Source organism: Ustilaginoidea virens, chromosome 1 (genome assembly GCF_000687475.1).
Source record: "Ustilaginoidea virens chromosome 1, complete sequence".
Classification (NCBI taxonomy): domain Eukaryota; kingdom Fungi; phylum Ascomycota; class Sordariomycetes; order Hypocreales; family Clavicipitaceae; genus Ustilaginoidea; species Ustilaginoidea virens.
This window is the reverse complement of record NC_057316.1, coordinates 4,693,203-4,705,379: the sequence shown is the minus strand read 5'-3', so window position 1 is coordinate 4,705,379 and position 12,177 is coordinate 4,693,203. Positions and strand designations below refer to the sequence as shown.

Here is a 12,177-nt window from a genome sequence, read left to right as displayed (position 1 = left end):
GCGAATTAGCTAGTGGATTAGCTTGAGAATTAGCTAGTGGATGGTCTGAGTCAGCTGGTGGGGTAGGTAAATCCTCTGGTAGGGGATATTCCTCGTATTCTTCTGGGTTGGCTAAGGCAGGTAATTCGACCGAGATACTATATGAAACCGGTTAGCTAGTATAGTATAAAAACGGCGAATCTACCCCTTTTTGTTATAAAAAGAAGCCATACTTCTTAAAATTAAGAAGCCTAATGCACTTATTGTTACTGTTAACTAGGCTTTGGCCCTGAATACTGCCACAATTTAGATAGTGTTTAATGCCGCTAAAGATGTTAATATCAAAAGCTGGTATGAAGAGGGCGTTAGTCAGCTCTAAGGTGCCCCACTGAGGTGGGTTGGTGGCCTGTAGTACGGTAAAACGCGCTGTGCCCCACCTACTGGGCTTAATTGGGCTACTACCTGTGCTGATGACTGGTTTGTTTCCGGTATAGTATTGGAAGTAGGTAAAGTGCTTTTTATCGTTGATAATATGCACCGTAGAACTAGTATTGTAGAGTAAAGAATCTATTGGCGTTTTCCCACCGGATTGTGCATTATAGCTGGTAGCTAGAAATTGCATATATTCGCGGTCTTAGAAGGAAGAATAGGCTGTCTCACTGGGTGTAAGACTTAGAGTATTATAATTCCCTAGTACGAAGGAATCAATAGTCTTTTCCTTTTCGTCGGTCTTTTATGGGGTATCTGCTTTATTAGCTGAATCTTTCTTTTCTTTCTTCTTCTTATTTTCCGGCTTACTTTATGTGGCTAAAGAAGACCCTTGTTGTTGGGTAGAAGAAGACCCCTGTTTCTTTTTATTGGCGTTGGTGGTAGTATTTTTACCACCCTTGCTAGTGTTATTACTAGCTGGCTTGCTACTGTTGTTAGTAGCGGCACCCTTGACCTTTGCGAGGTGGGTGGTAGCCTTTGCTACTGATGATCCTTTAATGCGTTATTCTTCTAGTAAATCAACTATATAAAATTGCAGGTTAATATTTGATGTATTTCCTTGAGTATAGGCGATTCTCATTATTGTGCGGTGCCGTTCTGCCTACTGAAAAAAGACCCCTTCTATAGCATGTAAATACTGGCTGATTTGGTCGAAAGGTTGTATGTAGGAGCCTAAAATTTGCAGCCTGGATAGGTAGCTATTAAAGGAGGCGTTGAAAGATTCTAAGGTACCCTTATAGCCTGTAAAATTTAGTTAATGGAAGGCAGGGTATAGGTGGGTCTGCTGTATGTCTGATGAGTGAGAATACTGATTGGTGAGTAACGTAAAGGCTGACTCTGGGTTAGTGCACCAGTTGATAGCGGCAGCTGGTCCTTCTGTGCAACTATTCTTAATAAGTAATAGTAAAAGTGCTTGCTCTGAATCGTTGAATTTGCTAGTAATAGAAGGTTCTTCGATAAATTTGGCGATGTTAAGTGCCCTAAGTTGAATTATAAGGGCCTATTTCTATTGGTTGAAGTTAGATGCCCCCCTTAGCTTTTGGGATTCCTGGAATCTGTTGGCTGTTTTAGCTAGTTCCTTGATAGCTATAGCGCTGACTTGGCTGCTAATGCTGGATGGAACCGGCAGGGGTTGCTGGGCTTTGGGTGGTGATGGTGGGTTATTTCCTTTACCCATAGGGGTTTGGAAGGTATCCACATCTATTATATCCTGGGATGGTGGGCTAGTAGCAGGCTTGATTAGTCTGTCTACTAAGGTGTCCACCTTATCAGCCAAAAAATCGATTTTAGAATTAATTCGATTAAATTTATGGTTGAATTCTTTTCTTATTTCCTGTTGGTCTTCCCTGAGCTGGGCAATTTCCTGGTTATTATTAGATTCTTCTACCTCTGCCGTATAGCTTGGGTTATCGGCGGTAGGAACGTTCTGACTGGCTATTGTAGGAAGAGAAAAGGTGCCGGAAAGTCTTAAAAATGCGAAGAAAATCAAGACTGAAAATCTAGATAAAACTAGAAGAAAGCTGCGTTAAGGAATAACCTTAGAAAATCCTGTTGCAAGGATGTGTTGCAGCTTGGTGTGGTAGCTGGGTTCCTAAATCTGGGATGATCAGTCCCTTGTTAGTAGATTTCTGGAAGGTTAGCTGCCAAATGCGTTAAAATCCTAAGTTAGCGTAAAAAAGTCTTAAGCTGGAAGCCTTGAGACACCGGGCTCATAACCTGTTGCAAAATGGTGACTTAGAACACTGTTGTAAAGTATACTAAGTACCGACAGTGGCGTACAAGGCGTTGCAGAATAAAACAAGCTGGTTAAAGATTAAAAACGCATACACGGGGTTGACCAGAGCAAAGATGTCAGGGAAATCTGATTCTAATTGTTGGTGACTATTCTAGCTAGAAAGAGGGAATTTTGGGTATATTTCTACCATCTTGAAGAAGTGGTTGAAAATAATGAAAAACCGTAAGAATAGCGAAAAATCCGACGAAAAGTCGGTCTGCCCAACCGTGCCCAGTCTGTGCCCAATATCCTACCTAGTGCATACCCAACCAAGCCCAGTGGCTTGTAGCGGTGTGCCGGATGCCCTATAACAGCCTGCCGTACGGGCCGGAAGCCCTATATCGGTCTGCCGTACGGGCCGGAAGCCCTATACCGGTGTGCCGTAAAGGCGCGGTGTAGCGGGTGACTGTATGTAGAAGGCCGAAAGTGCTGGTATTAGCAAGGTTTGCCCATTTGGTAATCCCGTAGAAATGCGCCGCCTGTTGTGGGCCCTGTGGCCCGCTGTGACCGGCCGCTGTGGCCGGCTGTGGGGCGCTGTGCCGGTGCCGTGACCGGCGCTGTGGCCCACTGTAATCGGCGTTGTGGGGCGCTATGCCCCACCATAGCGCCTGGTATAGCCACCGCGATATCTCAACGTAGAGACGTCGTACAGTAGCGAGACCAGTACCAAAATACAGCTAAAAAGGCGCTGATTTCAACAATTTGTATTATAATAGTAGAGTCGTCTTAACCCTTTCGAGGCACTAAAGTAACTAGCGCAATAGACCGATATATAGCCTGCTAGGCTTTATAGTAATTATCTTCGTCTACCTACTAAGGTCAACTATAAAGTTAAGGGATACCGGCAAACTAATATACTTACTTCTTACCCGCAAGTATAGGCCTTCTATAACGTAAGTATACTCTCTACCGGTTCGCGGTTTATAGTATTATATATTAGGATATAATAAGGCTTCCGCTTCGAAGTATAAGCGAAATAGGCACCTTTAAGCCCTACCTACTATTAGAAAAAGATAGATAATAATTAAAGAGAACCTTTTACCTTATTAGTTATAATAATAAGCAGCCATATCGGCACCGCGGCGTATATAGGGACGATACAGCCATTTTCGAGCTAGGCTAAAACCTAACTCTAGAACGGTAGGCATATCGAAGAATAAAGGATGTATAAAAACTATTATAGCGCAATCGAGGTGGAAAAGTAAAGGAAAATTCTTAGTAATTTTTAATAAGGAATAAAAAGGGAAGAGGAAAGGAATTAAAAAGGTAGGGTAGGTAAGGGAGACTTTATACCGCTATATGCCCGTACTAGATCACTCGACCGTCCGCTAGTTGCCCTAACCTATATTAGACGAAGCCAATAATAATAAAATATGCGACTCACCGCGATACCGCCGCCCACCTAATACTAACGTTACTGCTGCCTCTTATACCTAATAATATTAACTACATCGGTTCCGATTCACACCCACCCTAGAGCCTGACTAATGCCTAATAACTAATAACTAATAACCACTAAGGCAAATCACCGCGCCTATAGAGGCGCGCCCACTATCCACACTTTCCTAGCCTTGCCGCCAGACCTAGTCTCGCGCGATAGGACACCTCCTCGTAATATATAGTAAACCCCCTTCGATTCCGAAGGGATACTATCGACCACAGATAGTATATAGGTTTTCCTCCCGGCACTCGGGTTTCCTATATAGATTAGGCATAGAGATACTAGTACTAGGCTAGATGGGGGCTTATCCCCCCCCTAGATAGCTTAGCTAGTGTAATATATATATATATATATAATAAGACTGACGGCACAATAACGTTATGCCAGAAAGGCTAAAGCAAGAAGATTATGACTATCGATAAGAATACGCTTATAGCCTAGCGTAATTATATCGAGTAATGCGCTCGCGGTGCTTATATGGCTATAGTCTGCCAGCCTAAGGCATCTTTTGACCTATCTATCGCGGTATAATACCAGTAACCTAACCCTAACGATATTGCGAGATTAAATAAGCGCCTTTAATAGCAGCTCAATAACTAGGATCGTAGCCTACGGTACATCAATTTGGCCTTTAACACAGCTAAGATCTTTATATTTATTAACGGATCCTTTGCCAATAATAAAGATTTAAGCTCCTAGATTGGTTACGTGATTATGCTAGGGAATAAGGCAGATACTACAAATAACGCCTTCCAGCTGACCGGTAATATTATTACTTACAGCTCTACAAAAAGTAAGCGGGTAATATGCAGCGCACTCGCTTCGGAGCTATATAGTATAGTGCAAGGGGTCGATATTGCATATACGATAAACATAACCCTTAATATAATTACTAGCAGGCTAGGATTGCCGAAGATCCCTACCATTGTGTGTATAGATTCTTTTTCGTTATATAAATGCCTTATTAAGCTAGGCACCACAAAAGAAAAGAGGCTTATAATAGATATTATAGCCTTGCAATAATTATACGAGCGCCGGGAAATCTAAAAGATTCGATAGATTAATTAGAATAATAACCTCGCTGATATAATAACTAAGGGAATGCTGAATAAAGCCCTTAAGACCTTTATCGACCAAAATAGGGCTGTTATACGTATAGAAGGGTGGGTAAAGAGGCCGGTTAATGTCTGACTGCGTTTAGGAGATATCAGTGATATTATGGGCGGCAAGTGTGTGGATTTTCCTATGTTCAATATTGTGTTATTTCTACTGCGTTTACTGCTGCCCCTTTTTGCCCCTTTGTTTTAGCTGCGATATTCAGCATACCGGCTGTACGGTATGAGCCTGTACGAGCCGGCCGCGCAGCGCGATAGCGTTATCGGCGGCATAACCTGCCGAGACCGCGCCGCACTTTTCTTTCTATATGTGCGCCTTACATCCTAGCGATTCTAATGTTTGCTTCTATAAAAGAGAAGCTGCTAGTATCGGAATCGCTATCGCAAGGTGCCTAATTAGGCACTAATTGGGCATATTGCGACTAATATGCCGCGCACACCTGTTGCATACGATGTGGCTACTTTTGCCCCTTTACCCCTAAGCCCGGTAGGGCATGCGGGCAGCCCGGCCCGACTACGCCGATGCATGTGACCACGGCACGTATAAAAAGGCCATATCGTGTAATTACCCTCTTTTGCTTCCTTTCTTTCCTTTTAGATAGTAGTCATTAGTAAAGCAATTAAATCCTTTACTTAGTGATCTTACGGGATATGATTGTCGGAATCGCTGTCGCAAGGTGCCCAATTGGGCACATTGCGACGGATGTGCCGCGCACACTGCTGCGCACGATAAGGCCACTTTTGCCCCTTTACCCCTGAGCCCGGTAGGGCACGCGGGCAGCCCGGCCCGACTGCGCCGATGCACGTGACAACGGCACACGCACAAAAAGGCCACATCGTGTAATTACCCTCTTTTGCTTCCTTTCTTTCCTTTTAGTTAGTCAGTCATAATCAAAGAAGTAATCATACCTTTGACCGGTGACCCCACGGTACATGATACCACGCGCGCGACCCTACGTATAACTGGGTACCCCGAGTTTATATCAACAATGATACCACGCGCGCGACCCTACGTATAACTGGGTACCCCGAGTTTATATCAACACCCTCTCTCTCTAATACATACACTCACGCCTACCCCTATTAATATCACAATAGAGGGATTACTACCCGAAAAGCTCAGGCCTTACACCGATACTATCACAAAGGACTAGGCCAATTTAAAAAGTCAGATTGACCCTACTAATGCTATAGACGAATAATTATATAATCGTATCGCCTACCTCATCAATAACTACATAATAGGCGATGAGATAGATGATGATCTATAGGAATAATTCCGTAAGGACTGCAATAAGTAGACCAAAGAGCTATTCAACCGTATTAATAAACAGCTCTTATAGGAATTCCGAACAACCCTACGGGAATATAGGATATATATTGGAAGCACAGGATCATCAGCAGTTAAGGCCCTTACCTACTATCTATAATAAGAGAATATGCCTAAGTGGCCTTAAGAGGAGATAAATCTCCAATTTGCACGCAAAACCTTTATATCCCAGTTAAATCCTAATAGGGAATAATCAGTCCCTACTGCTTATACCGAACGGGAGATACAAATGAACCAGAATGCCCCCTCTATCATAAACTCGAGGAATTCACTCCCTACTATAATTGTTTAAATACCCTTATAGATACTATTACAAATACCCTTACGAATACCCTCGCGATTACCCTTACGAAGACCTTCACGACTTCTATAAGCCCCTTCGACCCCTAGGGACTTTATAATATTAATAGCATAATAACTGTTGGTTTCACTAAGGGGTACTCAGTTGTATGTAGGGTCGCGCGCGTGGTATCGTGTACCGTGAGGTCACCAAGCAAAGGATTTGATTACTTTACTAATGACTGACTATCTAAGAGGAAAGAAAAGAAGCAAAAGAGGGTAATTACACGATATAGCCTTTTTGTGCGTGCTGTGGTCATATGTATCGGCGCAGTCGGGCCGGGCTGCCCGCGTGCCCTACCGGGCTCAGGGGTAAAGGGGCAAAAATGGCCACATCGTACATAATAGGTGTGCGCGGCATATTCGTCGCAATGTGCCCAATTGGTGCTCAATTAGGTACCTTACGATAGCGATTCCAATACTAGCAGCTTCTCTTTTTATAGAAGCAAACATCAGAATCGCTAGGATGTAAGGCGCATATATAGAAAGAAAAGTGCGGCGTGGTCTCAGCAGGTTGTGCCGCTGATAACGTTATCGCGCCGCAGCATTATACCGTACAGCCGGTATGTTGAATATCGCAGTAAATACAGTAAAACAATACAGCATTAAACGTAGGAAAATCCACACACTTGCCACCCATAATATCACTAATACTTTCTAAACGCAGTCAGATATTAACCGGCCTCTTTACCTATCTTTCCATACGTATAATAGCCCTATTTTGGTCAATGAAGGTCTTAAGGACTTTATTTAGCATTCCCTTAGTTATTGTATCGGCGAGGTTATTATTCCTATTAATCTAGCGAATTTCGTAGATTTCCTAGCGCTTATATAATTGTCGCAAGGCTATAATATCTATTATAAGCCTCTTCTCTTTTATGGTGCCTAGCTTGATAAGGCATTCATACAACAAAAAAGAATCTATGCATATAACGGTAGGGATCTTCGGTAATCCCAACCTTTTGGTAATTATATTGAGGGTCGTACCTATCGCATATGCGATATCAACCCCTTGCACTATGCTATATAGCTCTAAAGTGAGTGCGCTATATATTATACGCTTGCTCTTTGTAGAGTTGTAAGTAATAATGTTACCGGTCAGCTAGAAGGCGTTATTCGCAGTATCTGCCTTATTCCCTAGCACAATCATATAACTAATTTAAGAGCTTAAATCTTTATTATTAGCAAAGGATCCGTCAATAAGTATAAAGATCTTAGCTGTATTAAGGGCTAAATTAATGTACTGTAGGCTACGATCCTGGTTATCTAGCTGCTATTAAAGGCGCTTGTTTAATCTCGCGATATCCTTAGGGTTAAGTTACTGGTATTGTGCCGCAATAGATAGGTTAAAAGATGCCTCGGGCTGGCAGATCGTAGCTATATAAGCACCGCGAGCGCGTTACTCGATATAGTTATTGTTAAAATCCTATAGTAGCCTACTAGGCTGCTGGCCTAATGCCCTACTGGCTTACTGACCTTCTGGCCCTTATATCGCCTCTTAGACTTACGGTAGTCTTACCAACTTTAGGTCTTTGCCTTTTACCTTAACGATTTTCAGTGGATTATTACTGTATACCAAGTAAGGTAAGCCTTGTTTAAAAAAGGTGTGGCATTGCTAAATTAGCGTGGTGGCCTACTAGCGTGGTGGCGGCCTACTAGCGTGATGGCTAGTCCACTAGTGTGGTGGTTAGTCACTAGCGTGGTGGTTAGTCACTAGCGTGGTGGTTGGGGTGGCCGGATATAGCGGGGTTAGTCGGATATAGCGGGGTTAGTCGGATATAGCGGGGTTAGTCGGATATAGCGGGGTTAGTGACGAGCATTACGGGGAGCTCTCTTACTGGCTACCCTGGATGCCTAGGCCCACCCCTTCTTCGTATATATATAGGATAGCTTTCCCCCTTCTTTCTAGATAGTAGAAGGGCAGCACAATCGAGTCTGTTAATGCACTATATGCCTCTTAACTTCCACCTTCCCTGCGTTTCTGGTTATCTTATATTTGCCTTGCCTTTACACTTGCCCTGCTTTATAGCACTTGTATAGTCTTAGGACTTGGTGAAAAATCTAGTATTTATACTAAGATTAGTTCACAGGTCGCAGACAGTCTTGTGCCATCTAGCTAGCTAGTAAGGCTTTGCTTTATAGTGACCTTAAGAATTGCAATAGGTTATGAGCCTGGGTTTTTACTTCTTTGTTTTTACCTTACCTCTTTTGTGTTCACCCCTTGGTCTCTTTTGCGTATTAGTACTACTAATATAGCTATCCTTTGGTATCCTCGGCTTACATTTATTACCTTTGGCTTACCCTTTATTACCTATGGCATTACCCTGCGGCAATTAACGGCGTACCTAACGGCAACTTACGGCGTAATCTTACGGCACTTTTAGCGTAACCTTACGTTATTTTCGGCGTAACCTACGGCACCTACGGATTTTATAGTGTGATATCTACCACACTATACCACTGTATAACACTTTTGCACCTAGTGCACGACACCCACTGCACTGTACGGCATCTGTTATACTCTTCCACTTATAGCACTTTTGGTACGGCATTTACGGCACCTTTTATATTACGGCACCCACTGCACCCACGGCACCTACGGCACCTACGGTACTTACGGCACCTTTATATTACGGCATTATATAAGCACCTTGAACACCAACGCTATAATACGGACTTGCACAACGCCTACGGCATTTGTGCTTTTATATTGAGACCTGCCGCTATACTCTGCGGTTACCTTTTATAGTAGGCTACTAGCCACTATATTTTCTGGCTATTTTACCAGTTATTCGACTATTTTGCTAGCTATTCAGCTGGTTATTCATCTGTTCCTACAGCTATTGGCACCATTTTTAACGACTTTTAACCACTATAATGGCACAGTCTAGGCCTTCCACTTATAAGGCCATTTTGGATTCCGACTCTAAAGCTGATCTTACTGTACAACTACAGCTAGATATAGACTATATAAAGTCCCAGATGAACACCCTAACTATCCTTTTATAAGGCTTAGTTAGTAGGCGAAATAGTAACGTTCCTACTATTATAATTAGTAAGGAACTGGTAGAGGCTACTAGCCCTACTATCTCCGGTCCTACTAATATGAATAGCAAGGACCCTGTAGAGGCTACTAGCCCTACTACTACTAATACCGCTTCTACTAATAATAGCAAGAATAATTCTACTAATAATAGGAAAAAGAAGCAGCAAAAGAAGAAGGAACAGGACTCTAATAACAGCAGCAAATAGCAAAATGTCGAGTCCTTTATTATAGGCAATTATAATACCCAGGATACTAATATATCCTATTCCTCTTCTTCTACCACTATATCCACTGATATAAGCTATAGTGCTAAATCAGGCGGTAGGACCCCTAAGGATGTCCTCCTTTACGATACAGGATCCACTTGTCATATTGTTAATGATAAGAAGTATTTTACCACTTTTCACCATTTTGAGAAGGATGATAAGCCTGTAATTACTACTAGTGGTTGCCCTATTTCCCCTACTGGTTGGGGCACGACACGATTTACTGTGCTATAGGGCATTAATCCTACGAAATGGGGTATTATAGAGCTTAAGAATGCCCTATATATTCCTACCTTGGATATTAACATCATTAGCGGTGTAAAGCACTATGCCGCTAAAGGGGTATTAATTAAAAATCAGCTTTGGTCAGCAAGCCGTAAATGTATCGGCATTTTTAATTTTGAAAAATACGGCTTTTTCCTTCCACAGAAAGGAATAGATATACCACTGCTGCATCAACCTTGCAGCCATTATACTATTACTAATAGTATAACAGTAGAGGTCCCCAGCCCTACTAACCCTGCTGATTATAGTGATCCTGAGGATACCACTATTACCCCCGTTCCTACTATTGCGACTAGTAAGGAACCTGTAGAGGCTACTAGCCCTACTACCAACTCTCCCGCTATTACGACTAGCGAAGACCCTGTAGAGGTTACTAACCCTACTCCTGCCCCTATAGCTGCTGATACAGAATACCAGAAGCTATTACAATTCGCCGGCATTTGGCATATACGGCTAGGGCATATAGGTATTCAGCTACTTAAAAAGACCTGTGCTAATACCTACCTGGTTTACCTTCCAAAGAAGAAGGTTGTTACTAAAATAACCTTTATTACCTTTATCCACCAAAATGAAGGTATAGGCCCTATTTCTAGTGGCCTGGAAGGAGACTTTCACAGAGGGCAAAATACAGGTTCAGAGGGGGTATCTAGCAGAGAACCTGCTATTTTACTGGATGACCTTGAAAGCATGCCGGACCCTACTAACCTTATTAACATTACTAATACTAATGTTATACCGGATGACCTAGAAAGCATGCCGGACCCTACTAACCTTACTAACATTACTAATACTAATGTTATACCGGATGACCTAGAAAGCATGCCGGACCCTACTAATTTTACTAGCATTACTAATGCTACCCCGGATGATATTACTAACACTAATGCCACCGTGGATTACCTTCCTAAGTCAGAAGGTACTATACTACAGTCCCCGGCTACTGCAAAAGACGACCTTACCGGCCTTACTGGCCCTGTTGGCCCTATTGGCCCTGCTGGCCCTGTTGGCCCTATTGGCCCTGCTGGTCCTGTTGGCTCTGCTGGCCCTACTGGCCCTACCAACCTTACTGGCTCTACCGACTTATTCCCTAATTATGATTTACACCACCTAATATGGGATTTCTGCTATAAAGCGAAGCGTAAGCTATCTAAAAGTGCTGATGGCACGCTAAATAGCTGGAAGGATATGCTACAAAGCCCTGAAAAAGACCCCTGGATAAAGGCCTTATTTAAGGAATTTGAGCAATTATTGGATACTAAAGTCTTCCAATTTATTCCTAAGTCTAGCGTTCCTATTAATAGGAAAATCATACGCAATAGGCCTGTTTTTCGGATTTTACAGGATACTAAACCTCAGCTTATTCCACTTCAACTAGGGGTTCTAGATGAATCTAGTGGAAAAGACTTTAGCAGTGGAAAAGACTTTAGCCTTACTGATCAAAGCCTTTATCAGAGCCTTACTAGCACTATAATGTGGCTAATGATGATGACTAGGCCCGACCTAGCATTTTCTACCCAATACCTTTCACGGTTTATGTCGAAAGCAACTAATGTGCATCTAAATGCTGCAAAAGGCAGCTTTAGCTACCTTAAAGGCACTGAGAACCTAGCTATTTGCTTTAGTACTACTAAAAGCAACCAACAGCCTATTATAACCGCTTATTCTGATAGCGATTTTGCTGGCTGTAAAGAAACCTCTAAATCTACTGGAGGCTTCCTAACTACTATTAATAGTGGTCCTATTAGCTGGCGTTCTAAGCGAGCCTCTTTAGTAGTGCTATCTACTTTAGAAGCTGAATCTGATGCATTACTTGAGACTATCCGTGAGGTACAGTGGCTTTCTAACCTTTGTAAGGAGCTGGAAATTGATATTCATGCTCGCACTAAGCATACGCTATTAAAATTCCGGTATATTAGGGAGCAAGCCCAGCTGGGCTTGGTTAAAATTACCTACTTACCTACTAATAGTATGCCTGCTGATGGTCTTACGAAGCCACTGCCGGGCCCTAAATTTACTAGGTTCCGCGAGTTACTAGGTCTTAGGGCCTGCTAACTTATACTAACTTATATTAACTTACTAAGGTTTTTCCTATGTTTTTCCTTAGCACTTTTAT

At 42.5% G+C, this 12,177-nt stretch overlaps 1 protein-coding gene across 1 annotated transcript; it reads left to right on the top strand.

Moving 5' to 3' along the window:
- Positions 1 to 10,883: 10,883 nt before the first annotated feature.
- On the top strand, positions 10,884 to 11,283 carry UV8b_01047 (uncharacterized protein; the record flags this gene model as incomplete). The annotated part of the gene is made up of 2 exons (XM_043138545.1): positions 10,884 to 11,202; positions 11,240 to 11,283. The coding sequence occupies 2 exons, from the start codon at positions 10,884 to 10,886 to the stop codon at positions 11,281 to 11,283; spliced, it is 363 nt and encodes a 120-aa protein (XP_042994479.1).
- Positions 11,284 to 12,177: the final 894 nt, after the last annotated feature.